The following is a 15,943-nucleotide window of genomic DNA, read 5'->3' as shown; positions in this document are numbered from 1 at the left end:
GGGAGCCTGGGGCGCAGACACGGGGGCGGGCGGGCGGCCGGCCTCGTCCCCCGCCTCGCGGGGTCTCTGGTCGGCGGCTCCCGAGGTTACGCGTCCAGAAGCGTCTTTTTCCGCAGCTCGGAAAGAACGAGCAGGTTCGGCTTCCGAGGCGTGAGAGGCAGCGCGGACCTCGAGGGAATGTCTGGAAGGGAGCTCTGGGCTGGAAACGGGGGCAGTGCCCTGGGGGGCTTGCCAGCGGCAGGCCGCGCTCGCTGCCTGCGTCTGCCGCTCACCCCGGCACCTTCCTTGGCCTCCCCCAGCTGCGAGGTCCCGGGCGGGCCGGGGTACTGCGAGGTCCCGGGGGCTTAGTTGCTGCGTTTGCGTCTGCACACGAGCGTTCCTTTGCGTTAACTGCTCCTGGCGTCTTGGTAACGACGGGTTTTTTTCCCTTTATCGTAGGTGTTGGCAAGAACTGAGACGTCAACAGAAAATAAGAGAAGAAAGGAACTTTTTCTGAGTGTTCAGATACTCTCCCTAGATGAAAAGTTAAGTGTTGGGTTTGTTGAATACTACTCTTTTGTGAATGGTATTTTTGATACCGCATCTCCGCACCCAAAGGTGAAGTCTACTCTTAGGGGTTTATTTTTCGGTTACTGTGAAGGACTTGTGCTCGTAATCCTAAGAGGAAAATCCTGGTGGGTTTTTTTTTTTATGTCCATTTGTAAATTGAAGATCCATATGAGATCCACCGTGTGAGAGATTGGCAGGGAAATCGAATAAATATAAATTATACACGGGGGAAAGTCTCGTTGGGGTTCACGTAGGGATGGTTCCTTCTGCAGATCGGTGTGGCTTTTTCTCAGACTTGTGTAACAGGCCCATCAGTTTTGAAGTGTTTGATGTTTCAGCCTGTCCGTCCGTTTAGGAGCTACTGTTTGGCATTCAGAAGGCACACACTATGTGGACGCATGTTACTCTCTTGTCCTTGATTATTCGGAGGCGGAAGAACATAATATTACCCAGGATAATTAAAAGGCCCAGATCACGTATGATTGTGGTATTGCTGCGTCTGAGGGAAGAATTCCCAATTCAGAATAAAACCTCGTCAGCTCCAGTTACAGCTTCCCCAGGTCCCCATTCCTCCAGAGCGGCCTCCTAAGCTTGCTTAGTCCAGAGCTCACACTTCCCTGCGGCTGGGAAGGTAATTGACTACTTGAGTTTAAAAAGAAAGTGCGTTCTTTTAAACTAAAACACACCTGCTGGGCTGTAAACAGCATTTAGTGACATTATCGGCTACTCTGAAAATCTAACAAAGGAGTTATTTGTGCATTTGGAAGTAGGATTTGCCTCATAAAAGTCACAATTTGAATTCATTTTTACTCTTAAATCCAGCCAATTTTTTGTTTTCTTTTTTTTTCTTTTTTTTTTTAAGATTTTACTTATTTATTTGAGAGAGAGAGAACACCTGAGAGGGGATAGGGTCAGAGGACGAAGCAGACTCCCTGCCGAGCAGGAAGCCCGATGCGGGACTCGATCCAGGGACTCCAGGATCATGACCTGAGCCGAAGGCAGTCGCTTAACCAACTGAGCCACGCAGGCGCCCCAACTTTTTCTGTTTTAAAAGGAAAAAAAAAAAAACATTCACCAGGGTCCTTGCTGCCTCTCACCTCAGACACCTGAATTCCTAGTTGGCTGTGACTTTGGTTTAAGTGGAGAGTTGAGGAGAAAGAAATCGAATTCTTTTGTCATCTAAGGAAAAACACTTTTGAAAATGCCTTCGTGGCCTTGGCTGGTAGCGGATAACGGGTGTTTCTGTCCCTGCAGGATTGAGGTGAGAAGCGCAGACGTGGAAATCCTGAAGACGGCCCACATCGAACGGATCGCCTCCTCCCTGGGTAAGAGCACATCTCTAAATAACAAAGAGACTGTGTGGGGGAAGGAAAGACCCTGCTCCCCAGGTAACCCTGAGCCAAAGGAGAAGAAGAAAATGGATCTGTTTTCTTAAACCTTTGTAGAATTTACCCCAGAACCGATCCTGTTCTTGACTCCCAGTGTGGCCTGCCGTGAGCATTGGGATCTGCTGGTCACATCCATGGCCTCCGGTGTGCATTTGCCTCCATGAGGAGATGGGGCAAGATGCTTCCTTCCCCACCACCCCCATCCCACAGTAAGACTCAAACTGGTTTCGGTGCTGGTTCATTCTCTGCCCGGGGCTTGAGAGCAGGGGTTTGTGTATTTAAATTCCACAGCCAAGCTCCAGGGAGAAAGGACTATGCGATGAGCGTTTGGGTGCCCGTGGCCTGCCGGGGCTCTCCTCGCCGACACCCACTCCCTTTGCCTTTCCTGGTGGGAGGGAGGGCTGAGCCCCATGGTGCTGGGGCTGATTGTGCGCTTGCCTGCTGGCGGCTCAGCAAACCTAAGCAGAAGTGTTTTCTGCCGCCTCAGAGCGGGGGGCGCACACCCCCTGTACCGAGTGCTGTGAGTCTTGTGGAAAGATTGACCAGGAGTCCTTCCAGTGGTGTGTATAAAGTAGGGTTCGTTTTCATCTGCGTTTGGAAAAGCCGCTTGGCTTCAAAGCGGTATCCGCTCGGCACACCTTAGGCGGCGTCAGCCCCGCCTCCTGGACACGCATCTTCGCCTGCCCCGGTTGTGTGGGGGCGGGGGGTCTGTGGGAGCCTTTACGAGTAACCCGGGAAGAGACTGTGCGGGAGGGGTCGTGCCCGCCGAGTTGCGATACGGCACCCATCGCCTCGTTCACATAAACAGTGCCGTATCTGTGGGTCGGAGTGAATAAATCCAACTGTAGCAGCGAGGAGGTCAGGCTCAAATCTCCAGGCCCGTGATGCTCTTTTCTGGCTTGGAAACGCCCTTGCACAGAAGCACGGAAAATCCACCAGCCCACAATGGGTCCCTTTCATGGGCTGCCCCTCACCCCCACCGCCACCCAAGAACACGTTGCCGGCAGAGTTCTTTATGGAGTTGGCAAGGGTTTTTATTGAGCCTGATTGAAGTTGAAACTGTGAGGCTGGGAAGATGTGGGAAGCATCTGAGTACGTTTTGCTGGCAGTATTTTTTTGTGACCCGGAGGGATTTATCTCTGTAACCCAATCAGGTTGGGGTTAGTCAGTTGGTTTTGGAAAAGCGGAGCCCTACGGCCGCGAACAATGGCTGTCGTTCTGTGGCCTTGTCACGCTCTGGGAAAGACGGAGCTGAGCAGGGTCCGTCCCCCCTTCAGGTGTGACAGCCCGTGTCAGCCCTCGGGGGCATGCTCTGACAGCAGCGCTAGGCGCCTGGGCGTCACGGCTTTGTGTGCTTCTCACCCCTGCAGCCTCCCAGAACGAGGTTCCTGCTGAACCCCTGGAGGAACTGGCCTACAGACGCTCGCTTCGAGTGGCTCTGGATGTTTTGAACCAGAGAACCAGTTTGCCTCAAGAAAGCTCTTCAAGGGAAGAAAGAACTGCTCTGTCCTCAGGAGAGAAGCCCATGGAACTGGCCTCCTCGCTCTGTGACCCCAGCTCTTCTGGTCTCCAGGAAGACGTGCTAAGCAGTTCCGGACCTCAGAGGAGGGCACGTGTACGCCCAAGGCTGTCGGGTTCACCCACGTGTAGAAAGGACCCCAAGTGCAAAGACCGCAAGAAGGAGCTCGGGACAAGTGAGAGTGCGTGGGCCTTGGTGGTCCCCTCAGCCAGAGGTGGTTCTCAGGACGCCAGTGGATCGAGAGCGTGCTGCAGAAGGCGGACAGCCCTGAGTAAAAAGGGAAGAAGTTTAGCACAGGAGCCCAGCTCGTGTCAGAGGGTACCTTCGCTCTCAGGGGGAGACGGTGAACAAGAGAGGAGCCCTCCAGCCCCTGGCTCACCGCCCAGCGTCAGGGAGGAGGGTCTGTGGGCCAAAGGGCGAGACCCGGGTTTGCCTCCGCGAGGCCCCACTGTGCTCCCGACCCAGGGGCGCCCCGCCTGCCCAGATGCCCGAGGCCGCCCTGCCAAGCGGCTGCACCCAGATGGCAGTCAGAGGCTGCCCACCCCGCAGCGGGAGCCGGGGGCAGTGCCCAGGCAGAGGCCCAGGGGATGCATGACTCTGCGCAGTGCTGCCAAACTCAGCCTGCCTGCCCCCCAGGCTTCCCCAGAGGAGACAAGAAATCTTCGCATCCTGGTGGAGGAAGGTAAAGCTCTGCGGCCGAGAAGGTCTTGTGCTGGCAGAGGGCGGATCTGGGTTCTCCCAGGGGCCGATGCGGGTCAGGCATTTGTGGGGTGTTGTGTTTTTGTCTTTTTTTTAAGATTTCTTTCTTTTTTTTTTTTTTTTTAATTTGACCGAGAGACACAGCGAGAGAGGGAACACAAGCAGGGGGAGTGGGAGAGGGACAAGCAGGCTTCCCGCCGAGCAGGACCCCGGGACCATGACCCGAGCCGAAGGCAGAGGCTTAACAACTGAGCGACCCAGGCATCCCTCACTTGTGTGTTTTTTAACCTGATCTTAATGAGGTCGTATCAAAACAGAGGCAGAGCAGATATTGCCCGATTCCTTTCTGTCTGTGTCTCCCACCGGGTTGTAATTCTGACTTGTGTCTTTTGTTCTGAATGGGAGAGGGCTGGGGGCACTGGAGGCCGAGCCTGGTGGCTGCAGGAAGGCTGTGGCCACACCCCCCGGGGCTGGGCTCCGACAGATGCACAGGAGTGCAGTGCACGCGCCCCGAACGGGCAGGAATCTCAGAAGTGAGGGACTCACTCAGAAGGCTCCCGACTCGTTCACAGTTCCTGTGGAGACGCACTGTTGTGTGGCGGCCGTCTTGCGCGGTGGCTCGTTTCCTTTGAGCGTGGCGGTGTCCCGTCTTGTTTCTGAGCTGCTGATTGAGAACTGTCCGTTTCTCCGGGCTTCCGTGCCCGCACACCCCCTCGCTACACACGTACTCGGGTTTCTGCCCTGAGTTTAAGCGTCATGTGTTTAGACTTGGAGTCCGCACGTCCGAGGCGGCAGGGAGCTGAGCCGCAGCCTGTCCCTGCGTCTGCCCGCCCGCCTCCCGGCCAGGCCCTCAGTCCGCTTAGATCGCTGCTGTGCGCTTGCCCCTCGTGGAGACGCGGAGGCCTCTCTGCCCCCACGCTCTGTCTCTCGTTTGTTGCCTGCGAGTGTGCTTTAGTCAGAGCGTACCCACCTTGCATCTGGGCGCGTGGGAGCTTTTACGTTTGCGTTGACGGTCACGTATCACGAAATGTGTGTCTTGGGCTGAGTCCCTGAGATGCTGACGGTGAAAGTCTAATCTAACATCATTGGCAGACCGTCAGTCTTCTGGAGAGTCAGTCGACTTTAATCCCATTCATTCCGTCCTGGAGGAAGAGGAGGATGATGAGGAGCCACCCAGAATCCTTTTCTATCACGGTGAGTCCTGAGCGGCAGCCGGAGCGCGCGCTTCCGCTCGCGCGGAGCCCCTGGGCAGAGGCGGCTGGCGTTCCTCCTGCGCCCGCAGCATGCGGAGTGCGCTTTTCTGCCGTCGGTCTTGAGGGAAGAGGGCGTCCCTGCCAGCACGCTTCCCCTTTATGTGTCCTCCTGTGCCCTCCGTGGAGAGCCGGGTCCTGTCGCTACTATTCACGCTGCCTGCAGGCCTTTGGGGACGGCGATTGCTTGTCTGTCCAGAGAGGCAGGGTCTCCGGCCCGGGGCAGCGGGGCCCCGGGACCCCCTCCCACACGCATGTGCGGGCCGCACCAGAACAAACAGGCGCAGAAGCATGCGCTCGGCCCTCTTTGTGGAAGGACCTGAAATAAAGACCCAAGATCCCAAACCGACAACCGACAGCAATTTAGTTTGTTTTATGGAGTAAATCATTTAGAATGAATTTCATTTTTAGATTTACCCATTGCTTCGTTTTACCGTAGCCTGGTGTTTTTTAGCCTTCTCGTTATGAAGTAACTATAGATTCACGACGAGATGTTGCAAAAATAATACGTGGAAGGGGGGGCGGGGGGACCTCTCCTCCAAGGGCGACACCCTGCGTGCCCTTGGACTCGGCTCCTGTCGGCCACGCCGCAGTGGCTTCTCCCTATCTGTGCTGAGGGTTCTGCGTTTTCCTTTTTGCACCTGATGGTAATTCAGACCCACTTTGCACTTGCTCGTGGTCTTCTGATTACTCTTCGCAGCCACGCTTGTTCCTTACTGAGCCCTCCCCCGCACCATGAGGTGCCTAGATGGTTCCACGCCTGGGGGGGGCTAAGCCGTGCCCGGCGTGTGCCTCTGGGAAAGAGCTCTGCCGGCTTCGCTCCTGGGAGCAGAACTCGGCCAGAGAAGGGACCACGCGCCTTCTTGCAGATTCTTCCAGAAGGCCATTTTCGTCCACTGCTGCCGGCAGGGGGCCAGGTCACCACAGCCCCGAGAAACCCCCTGGTTTTTGCTTCTGTTTGATTTTGTCTTGTCCCCAGCCCCCCCGCAGCCTGATGTCTGTCTGGGTGTTTCCCGAGACCTATTTGTCCTCACGGGGCCCTGACGGTTCTCTTAAAAACCAAACGCTTCTCGCCAGGCGGATGACAGCCCTCTGCCTGCCCGCAGACCTTGCCTCGTGGCTGCGCTGGCCGCCTCTCGTGTCTGCGAGACGTTAACCTCACTGTTTCAACGTTTACATTATCTGTTCTGGAGTTTAGCGTGCGGTTGGAAGTCTTGTTAAAGTTTGTTTAGGGATAATTGTGTGGTCACTGGATGATGATTTTGGTAACTCGTTTTTTTCTCCCTTTGAAGATAAAGCCCAGTTTTTCAGACTGAGGAGCTTCCTAGGAATTTGCTGCTTTTGTTGGGGTTTCTGAGCCACACTCTTCTTAAAAAGATGTTTGAATCTGGAATAATTTGAGATTACAGAGTCGGCCCCAGCTTGTCCCCGCTCAGCAGCGCGCGTCCCCTGCACTCAGGCCAGCGTTGTTGTGAGACTGCCTCGCAAACCGTGGGGGTCTCTGACGAGAGTTAGAGCATCAGGTTTAAGCATCTCCGACAGACACGTTGTTTTCAGTTGTTGCATTTGGTGCCTGATGTGGATCTGACTTACTGTTTATCTTTTTGTCTTTCTTTCTAATTTAGAACCACGGTCATTTGAAGTAGGAATGCTGGTCTGGCTTAAACACCAGAAATACCCCTTCTGGCCAGCAGTGGTAAGCATCGGGAGCGCCCCGCTGAAGCCCCCGCGCTTCCACTCCCTGGCCCCCCTTCGTGTCAGCTGGAGCCCCGGAGATTTCTTTACTGGGAGAAACCGACGGCCTTACGATTCTAAGCGGGGTTTCTGGAGATGGTTACCTGAGTAAGGGGAGTGTGATCATTTTGGCACAGTTGAGTGTGAGGGTCTTAGGTCCAGTCTTGACCGAGCAGGCTCAGGAAAACTTGAAAACCTGTGTAAAAAAATCGGCAACTTGCTGATTGCTAATACTGTGCGCTTGAGAGTTTCTCCTTTGGAGCTTTTAAATTGCTCAGATTTCAGGGTGGGGATCGGCTGTGCGTGTGCGGTGGATGGGCCTCAGCGCAGTGAAATTCCTGGCCCTGCTTCTCCGTGCGCCGCGCCTGGACGGTGCAGGCTGTCCGTTTACTTTTTAGGCCAGGGCCGCGTGCCGGCTCCCCCTCCTTCGTCCGGTGTCCTTCCTCCCCGTCCAGTGTAGATGGCATTCCGACGGCTCCGGCCCTAGGGCTTTAACCTGTAGTGAGAAACGGTGACGTTGAACCCGGAAAGGTGTTTGCAGGAGCCAGAGACGCTCCTGGTGTTGCCGTGCGGCTGACGGGCAGCGGGCAGCATGGCCTCCATGCTGGACTGGCTGTAGTGACAGTGGGCTCCACATCCGGGCAGCGTCTGCTGGGCAGAAGGTGGAGCTTGAACAGATACGCAGATGAAGTGGGGGTCTCCGTGCAGTGTCTCTGCACCATTGTTGGGGGTCGTTTATCAGGGCCCCTCGGCCTCCCTTCAGTATTTACTTTGTGGCAGGCGCTCGTGTGTCCCCCCACCCCATGCAGCTGGCACCCTTTTCCTGGACCTCTCCTCATTTTCACCAGTTCCTGGGGACCTTGCTGGGTCCTGGATCTCCAAGGTCACAGGTTCCTGGGGTCAGCTCTGGGTTTACGGCTGAGCCGGGGACACACAGAGGCACCGGGCAGAGGGGACGCACCACTGCCTCTGTGTCCTCAGCTAGTCCCACCCGCCTGAGCTCCCTTTGCTCATCCTGAACACGAGAATGAGCCTGTCCTGCTGAGTCAGGAGAGAATCGTGTGGTCGTCTGCAGAGGTGGCAGGTAGTGTGGGCTTGTCTTTCTGTTACGAGAGAGAACAGAGCAAGGTGCCACCTGGCCCTGCTCGTCTGTGAGACTGAGTGGCGTGTGCAGCAGACAGGGCGGTGTGTGAGCCTCCGGCCGGGGGCTTGGCCGTGGTCCCGCCGGCAGCGGCGCCCCTTGCCACACGCCGGCCATGTGCCAACCTGCATGGTTAACAGAGGTCAGGAAGGTAATTCAAGCCCACGGCCTCCTCTGGGTTCTTGATGCTTTATTTTCTTGGATTTGCCAACAGGTCAAGAGCGTCCGGCGAAGAGATAAGAAAGCCAGTGTGCTCTTTATCGAGGGGCACATGGACCCCAAAGGGAGAGGGTAACCCAGCTGTCTGCTCTCTGCGAACGCTTCCCGGGCGAAGGCCTGCCGGCTCGGGGGCGCCGGGATGGTGGGGAGGGGGCTGGGGTCCAGGGCCGGGATGGTCTCATGCCCCCGTGCTCCAGCTCCCCGGAAGACGAATCCAGACAGAAGCGTTGAAGGGGACTGCTCGGGCAGTCCGGTGTCCCAAGCTTTATTTGCCGGCTTTGAAGGGCGGCCCGGTTAGACACTCGGCGGATCCCGCCCGTTCCCCACAAACTATACTCCAGTCGTTGCAGGTGCTGTGGGCAGTGACCCAGCCTCCACTTCCACGGGTGGCCGGGGGGTGAGCGTCCCGCGTGGCGGCCCCAGCCACGTCCCCTAGTGCCTGTGTCCGGGGCTTCCTTGGGCAGCTGGTGCTGGCAGGGGCCCCCGCGGTCACCGCTAGTTCCATCAGAGGAGAGGGAACCGTCGTCCTGACTCAGGAGAGGGAGCTCCCCGTTAACCTTCGTCCCTCTGCTTCCAGGATCACGGTGTCTCTCAGGAGACTGAAGCACTTCGACTGCAAAGAGAAACAGGCGCTTCTGGTAGGCGGACTGTGCTTCGTGCCCGGGAAGCAGCCGCCGTGCGTGGGGAGCGGTGCGCTCCCGCGTGACGGTGGTCTGCTGGGCCCGGCTCCGGCCGTTCTGGCGGGGACCACCACCGCCCTGGGAGGTTGCCGGCCGTCCCCCTGTTGTCCAGCGCAGAGGACGGTGTGCCCGGGTGCGAGGCCGGTGTCCTGACGCGGGCGATGGTTCGGAGGCTGTCGTGCGCGTGTGCGCGGGGGGCTGAGTGCTCGGCCGCGGTGGCGCCCCACGGGGCTTCCTGGCCTCGCCAGTGGCTGAGCCCCCCCCGAAATGTCATCGGATCTTGATCGTACACCGAGCCCACGAGCCACGAGGTGCTGGTCCGTTGCACACACACCGTCCGCCCTGCGGTGCTGTGTGGGTGACACTAGCTATCCCAGCCCAAACCCAGCCTAGGGGAGGGGTCTGTTAGCCCCCCACCCCAGTGCGGTCTTGTCCCAGCCCGGTGAGCAGGTTCCTGGCTCCACGTCACAGGCTTCCTGTTCGCGTGGACTGCCTGGGAGCTCGAGGGGGAGACCCCGGGGAGCCTTCTGCCCGCCGCCGTCTCCCTGAGTGCGGGCGGCCCGGGCTGCGGTGTGGGCGGGGTCGGGAAGGGGAGCGCCCATGCCGGACCCCAGCCTTCTCTTCCTTCCACTCATGTGCGTGTCCCTGCGACGTAGTCCTGCTCCTGTCCCGTCTGTGGTGAGTGTGGTCAGCACAGCTTCTGAGAGCGGCCTTCGCTGGGCGCCCAGTCTCCGTCAGGGTGCCCGTTGGCGGGGCCCGGTTCTGGAAGAGGGCCGGCCGTGGCCTCGGGAGCTTCCACACGCCCGCGAGCGCGGGGAGCCGGGCGCCCAACCCTCCAGGCCAGGGGCTGGCTCTGACCCCAGGGCCACTCGGGGATGCGGATAGCTTTCCCAAAGGGGGGGGGTGGTCAGAAAGGGGAGCGGGAATCTTGCTTTGAGGTCGGTGTGCCCCAGACACAGAATTGTGTTCTGTGACAAAGACGATGCGTGGCCTCATGTAATCCAGACGCTGGGACGATGCCTGTTGCCCATCTTCCTGCTCCCCAGCAAAGCCAGGCCCGCCTGTGGAGTGGGGTGCACGGGGTCACTGAGGCCTTGTACCGGCGGCAGGAGCATGGCCGCCTCGAGCTAGTTGGGACTGTCCCGGGCTGTGCTGAGGGACCGGCCCCGGTGTCACGCTCACGGTCTTGAGCTCTGCTTTCCCGAGCAAGGAGCAGCACCACCTGCTGTCCCTGTCCCCCGGCTGCTATGCGTGGCAGCCACAGGGAGAGGGCCGGGCTGAGGTGGCGGTAACACAGGACGTGGACCTCAGGTAGCGGGCCACGGTCCCAGCTCGGGTCCTCGGGGGGGTGGGGGGGCATTGTCCTCAGTTTGCAAATGAGGACCTTGAGGCCTCGGCGGGCGTCCCCACGGGTGGCTGAGCGTCCTTCCTCCCGACTGAGCCGACACCGTTCTAAGCCAAGGGCACAGAGATGACTCTTAGAAGGATTTGTCGTACAAAGAGCTTCAAGTCTTGTTTGGGCGACATCAGCCACGTTGGGGTGCTTGCCACCTTCCTCTCCTTAAAGTCCCCAGCGCTCCTCTCCCAGAGTGCTCAGCTCCCACGTGACCACTTCCTGAGCAGCCCTGGCCCCAGCCCTGGGCCTCCGTGTGTGTTTCCCCATGCAGCTTCAGCAGCCCCGCACAGGGGCATCTGCTGGCTCTGCGGTGTGGACGCGGGAGCCGGGGACGCAGAGGGGGTTGGAAGAGCGCCTGTGGCCTCCTGCTGAAGCTGCTGCCTGGGTCTCATTGCAGAACGAAGCCAAGGAGGACTTCGACCAGGCCATCGGCTGGTGTGTCTCCCTGATCACCGACTACAGGGTCCGGCTTGGTATGTGGGCCTGCACACCCTTGGACAAAGGGACCGAGCTGGGGGCAGAGCGCAGGCCTGTTTCCCATGGCCGCCCGGCCTGGGCCCATGGCAGTCTTGTCCCCGACAAGGGCAGGTGGGCAGACACGGGGCGAAGACTGGGTGCGAACGGAATGCGGGGTTTGCTCTGAATCAGAGAGTTGGTCTCTGTCCACCCCACGTCCGGCCGTTGGGAATCTTCAGACGGTAGCCTTTCTGGGTGCCCCAGGGGCGGTGGCACCTTGCCGGCCGCGCTGGTGTTGGGGTCCGGGCGGGGCTGACGCAAGGCAGGCATGCTGACCCCGTGTCCCTCGGGCCCTCCCGAGCACCGCCTCTGATGGGTGACGTGGCTCTCTTGTGCGTCCTCTGCAGGCTGCGGTTCTTTCGCGGGCTCTTTCCTGGAGTATTACGCTGCCGATATAAGTAAGCCCGGCGACTCCTCTTGAGAGGCGTGAAGCAGCCGTGTTCTGTGTCTGAAGCTCGGGAGGGGATGCGTCTGGGTGGGGGCCGCGCCCTGTCCCCAGCCTGACCCTAGATTGCCAGGAACAAGCCCTGACCGCCGCCTGCCCCCACTGCTCACCGGGCACCTGGCCTCTCCTCCTGCCTTCCCTGGTGCCCGAGTTTGGGGTGAACGGAGAGTCCCACCATACCCTGGGGGCTCTGCTCGTTGGGGTGACACTGGCGTCGGGCTGAGCGGGGGAGAGACAGGTCCCATCAGAGGAGGCGTCCTTAGGGCCGTGGTGGTTGTGCCTGGGGGCCCGGGGGGGACTCTCCCGCAGAGCCCCCAGACAGCACAGTGAAGGGAGGAGGAGGGAGCCGTCCCACCCAGGCCGGCGGTCCCACAGACGTGTCGTTCGTCTGCAGGTTATCCCGTCCGCAAGTCCATCCAGCAGGACGTCTTGGGGACCAGGTTCCCGCAGCTGAGCGGGGGGTACCCCGAGGAACCTGTGGTGGGGAGCCCCCAGGGGAGGAGGCGGCCCTTCAGGAAGGTCCTCCCTGACCGGTCCCGGGCTGCTCGGGACCGGGCCAACCAGAAGCTCGTGGAGTACATCGTGAAAGCGAGGGGCGCCGAGGGCCACCTGCGGGCCATCCTGAAGAACAGGAAGCCGTCCCGGTGGCTGAAGACGTTTCTGAATTCGGGTCAGTACGTGACGTGCGTGGAGACGTACCTGGAGGACGAGGATCAGCTGGACCTGGTGGTGAAGTACTTACAGGGGGTCTACCAGGAGACGGGCAGCAGGACGCTGGCGCGGGTCAACGGCGACCGGATCCGCTTTATTCTGGACGTTCTCCTGCCTGAAGTGAGTGGACGGCAGGGCCGTCGTGCGCGCTGGCGGGTGGGGGTCCGTGGCCGCGGCCACCAGGCACGCGGGGCTGGGGTTTGGTGCTGGGATGGCGTTCTCCAGGAGTCTGCCCAGGAGGCCACGGCAGCATGGAGCCCGGCGCCCACCCTGGGGCGGCGTGGAGACCCCGTGGCCAGTGCCGGGGGACGAGAACCACGTGCTTTAAACTGTGTGCACGTGGACGCGTTTCCGGAGTAGGCGTTGCTCGTGGAGAGGGAGCCGTAGTTGTGTTGGATGCACCCGCTGGGGTTTGGCTGGGCAGGCATGCACACGTGATGACCCCGGTGGGTTTGAAGGCGGGGAGGGGGGGGCTCTGCTGGGCACGTGTGAGCACGTATGGGAAAGGTTGCTAAGCTCAGAGGTCTTTACCTCTGTGCCTGGAAGCTCTCAAATACAGACGAGATGAAGATCGCAGCAGGGAGCTTGGGTGCCCAACACCCAGTGGGAATAGCGACCTCACGCGGTTTGTATCTCTGGCTCCCTCCCCCCAGGTGATTATGGGGGGGTTCCCCAAACTTTTTTTCTTTTGAAGATTTTATTTATTTATTTGACAGGAGAGAGGGAACACAAGCAGGGGGAGTGGGGGAGGGAGAAGCAGGCTCCCCGCTGAGCTAGGAGCCTGATGCGGGGCTCGATCCCAGGACCCCGGGATCATGACCTGAGCCAAAGGCAGTCGCTTAACCAACTGAGCCACCCAGGTGCCCTCCAGTGTGTATCTTTAAGGAAGGGGTGGTTCTGCCCCAGGGACACTGGTCCCTATGTGGGGACGGCTGTGGTTCTCACGGGGGGCAGGGGGCAGGATGCTGCTGGACCCCCACAGTGCCTGGACGCCTCCCAGAGAGCGACCTGCCCGACCCGATGTCAGCAATGCCCAGGGGTGTTGGGGGACCCTGTTCTAGACCATAAAGGCTCTGCTTGATTTTTAAGATTTTATTTTTAAGTGACCTGTATCCCCAGCGTGGTACCGAGAGTCGCAAGCGCTCCCAACCGAGCCGGCCACGCGCCCCTCACAGGCTCTTTAAAAACACTTTCTGGGGGCGCTGGGCCACTGTTGGTGAAGCGACTGCCTTCGGCTCAGGTCGTGATCCCGGGATCCTGGGATCGAGCCCCACATCGGGCTCCCTGCTCTGCGGGAGGCCTGCTTCTCCCTCTCCCTCTGCTCCTCCTCCCCCTCAAATGAATGCTCTCTAAAAAAATAAAAAATCACATTTCTAGTAACCACAGTTCTGCTGTTTCTTCTGAAGAAACAGAGAAGGATTTCTCAACGTCAGACATGCCGTGTGCTTGGATGATTGCGGTTATATTTTTCCTGTTGTTTGAACAGTGAACTTACAAATTTCCACAAATGGGCTTGTTGGTTTTGGTCCTGCCTCATTCTCTGCCTTTAGTGACACGAACTCTCGTGTCTCGTCCGAAAGACCCCGTCCTTCACGTGACTGCAGAGATCTCACGGACCCGTGCGTGTTCGTGGAGGCTGCTCGGAAGCTGCCCCGGGCCCCACGCGCATCCCTCTAGCTCTGCGGGCGCCACGGGCCCGCTGCCCGCGGCTGAGCGCCCTCTGCCCCTTGCAGGCCATCATCTGCGCGATCGCGGCGGTGGACGCTGTGGATTACAAGACGGCTGAGGAGAAGTACCTCAGAGGACCGTCCCTCAGCTACCGGTAGGCTGCTCAGGGCGCTGCTCCCCAAGCAGCACAAGTGTGTCTAGAAGGGCTCGCGCTCCCTCGTGCTGGTGGCTGGGGCTCAAGGCCCCTCTTGCCGACACGCTGGTCCAGGTGCCCGGCGGGTGAATGAAGTGCCTGCGATGGGAAGTGCACGTTAGCCCTTGGCCAGGAGTTGTCAGAGGGACCCAGTGACGCAAGCAGTGGGCGCTGTCCTCGGGCGCGTCCCTGAGCCGGTCTGGGCAGGCAGAGCTGGCCCACGCCACGGCCCACAGGCAGCCCACCGGGGCTGCTCCCTGGGCGCGTGCCGGGCCTGCGGTGCCTAATCGCGTTTCGCATGGGCTCCTGTTTGCATTTCGAGCTTTCTCCCCTTGCCCCGGTGCCGTGGCCGTTTAAGAAAACACAGTAAGATTACACGGCAGCAGTCGCCTGGGCCGTTCCTAGCTGGTCAGAAGAATGCCGTGATCAAGATGTTTCTCTTCCGTCGGTGAGGTTAGCCGCCCTGGGATTTTTGGCCCCCAGAGCCCCTAATCCCGTCTCTGGGCTTGCTGCCAGGCTTGCTGGGAACAGGCTGGGCCCGCGTGGCAGTGACAGGCTGAAGACTCAACTAGAGTCGCAGGCCAGGGTCTCTGTCCAAGGCCGCCTGGGCCCACTGTCACGGATGCCGGACAGCGAAGACAGCTCCCAGGAGGCCGCGCTCCTTCCCGGGGGGGCCCCGCGGCGTGCCAGGAGGCCAGGTCTCGGGGTGGGGAGGCCAGCTGCCAGGCTGGCCACGGAAGGGCCCGTCTGGCTCGGTGTGCAGGAGTGTTGGCCCAGATGAGCCAGCAGAGCACGAGGGGCCTTGGCAGCAGGGAGACTTGGTGTTTCTGTCCCTGGATCTCGGTGGTCCAGTGCGGTGCCCTCAACACAAGTACGGAATAGTGTTCTTGGGGGAGCAGGGTCGGGGCCGGGACCTGCCCCCCCCGCCCAGCGATTTCCTCCTCCGCGTCCGAGGGGCTGGCCGTTGTGCCTGTGAGGACGGCTGTCCGTCTTCATGCTCTGCCGCTGCTCTTGGCCAGCCGTGGACACGCATGTGCACCTGCTCCGGACTCCAGGGGCGGGGCCCCTTCCCTCAGGCTGTGCTGACCATCAGGGGTGCCCGCCCAGCGGCCTCGGGTTCGCCTGAGCCGCCCGCTGTCCCAGTCTGTGCTCTTTGTTACGGTCGCCAACCCTGGGGGCGTGCCCCAAACACCCGTTAACGTAATTCTTATCAAGGAGTCGCTTAATGAGGACAATTTGAAAGTTCACACTCCTTAAAAAGCCGTTCATTTTTTTTTATGAATTGTGGTAAAATGCACATGACGTAAAATGTCCTGTCGTAACCGTCTCTGAGTGCACAGCTCAGCGGAGTGAGGCCCACTCACCGTCCTGCGGCCACCCCCACCCTCCGTCTCCAGAACGTTCCATCTCCCCACACGGAGACTCTGTCCCCGTGAAGCACGGACTCGTCTGTTTCATGTTCAAGACGAGGAATTACTAAACGAGGCTCTCTGCTTTTGTTTTCTGAAGGGAAAAAGAAATATTTGATAACCAGCTCCTAGAAGAAAGGAGTCAGCGGTGCTGATGCTGGAGGGGCCGCCATGGGTCCCGTGGCTGGGGCGCGAGTGCGGTCTGCGGGACCAGGGCCTGGAATGTGCTCGCTTCTTTCTCATCTGTGGGTGCTCTTTTCCTGGCTTTTGTGGAAGGTAGAGTTCCTGATTTTGAAACAAAAATGTGTTTTGTTTTATTGCATATCATTACTTGTGACTGTACTGTATTGTTTAATAAAAGGTGCACATTTGTTTTTTTTATGTTAAAAAGCACTGTATCCAGTATTAAACAGGAGTTTTAAGAAA

The 15,943-nt window shown here is 59.2% G+C and overlaps 1 protein-coding gene across 12 annotated transcripts in view; it reads left to right on the top strand.

The window, feature by feature from the left end:
* Nucleotides 1-15,943, top strand: part of PWWP3A (PWWP domain containing 3A, DNA repair factor) — a 17,027-nt gene extending 1,084 nt beyond the window's left edge. For 4 of the 12 annotated variants that reach the window (XM_064573564.1, XM_064573565.1, XM_064573543.1 and 1 more), the window contains 12 exons: nt 439-524; nt 1,804-1,874; nt 3,308-4,138; nt 5,248-5,349; nt 7,031-7,101; nt 8,495-8,571; nt 9,077-9,137; nt 10,847-11,048; nt 11,439-11,489; nt 11,931-12,367; nt 13,981-14,069; nt 15,618-15,943. In XM_064573564.1, coding sequence (XP_064429634.1) covers nt 3,463-4,138; nt 5,248-5,349; nt 7,031-7,101; nt 8,495-8,571; nt 9,077-9,137; nt 10,847-11,048; nt 11,439-11,489; nt 11,931-12,367; nt 13,981-14,069; nt 15,618-15,672 — 1,821 coding nt within the window. In that variant the 5' untranslated portion in view covers nt 439-524; nt 1,804-1,874; nt 3,308-3,462 and the 3' untranslated portion in view covers nt 15,673-15,943. The other 8 variants (XM_064573559.1, XM_045863468.3, XM_045863466.3 and 5 more) reach the window with 8 other exon arrangements.

This window comes from Mirounga angustirostris, unplaced genomic scaffold (assembly GCF_029215605.1).
Source record: "Mirounga angustirostris isolate CCGP_5_RB_7025 unplaced genomic scaffold, mMirAng1.0.hap1 SCAF_1, whole genome shotgun sequence".
Classification (NCBI taxonomy): Eukaryota; Metazoa; Chordata; class Mammalia; order Carnivora; family Phocidae; genus Mirounga; species Mirounga angustirostris.
The sequence above is the reverse complement of the archived record's forward strand: the minus strand, read 5'-3'. Positions and strand labels throughout refer to the sequence as shown.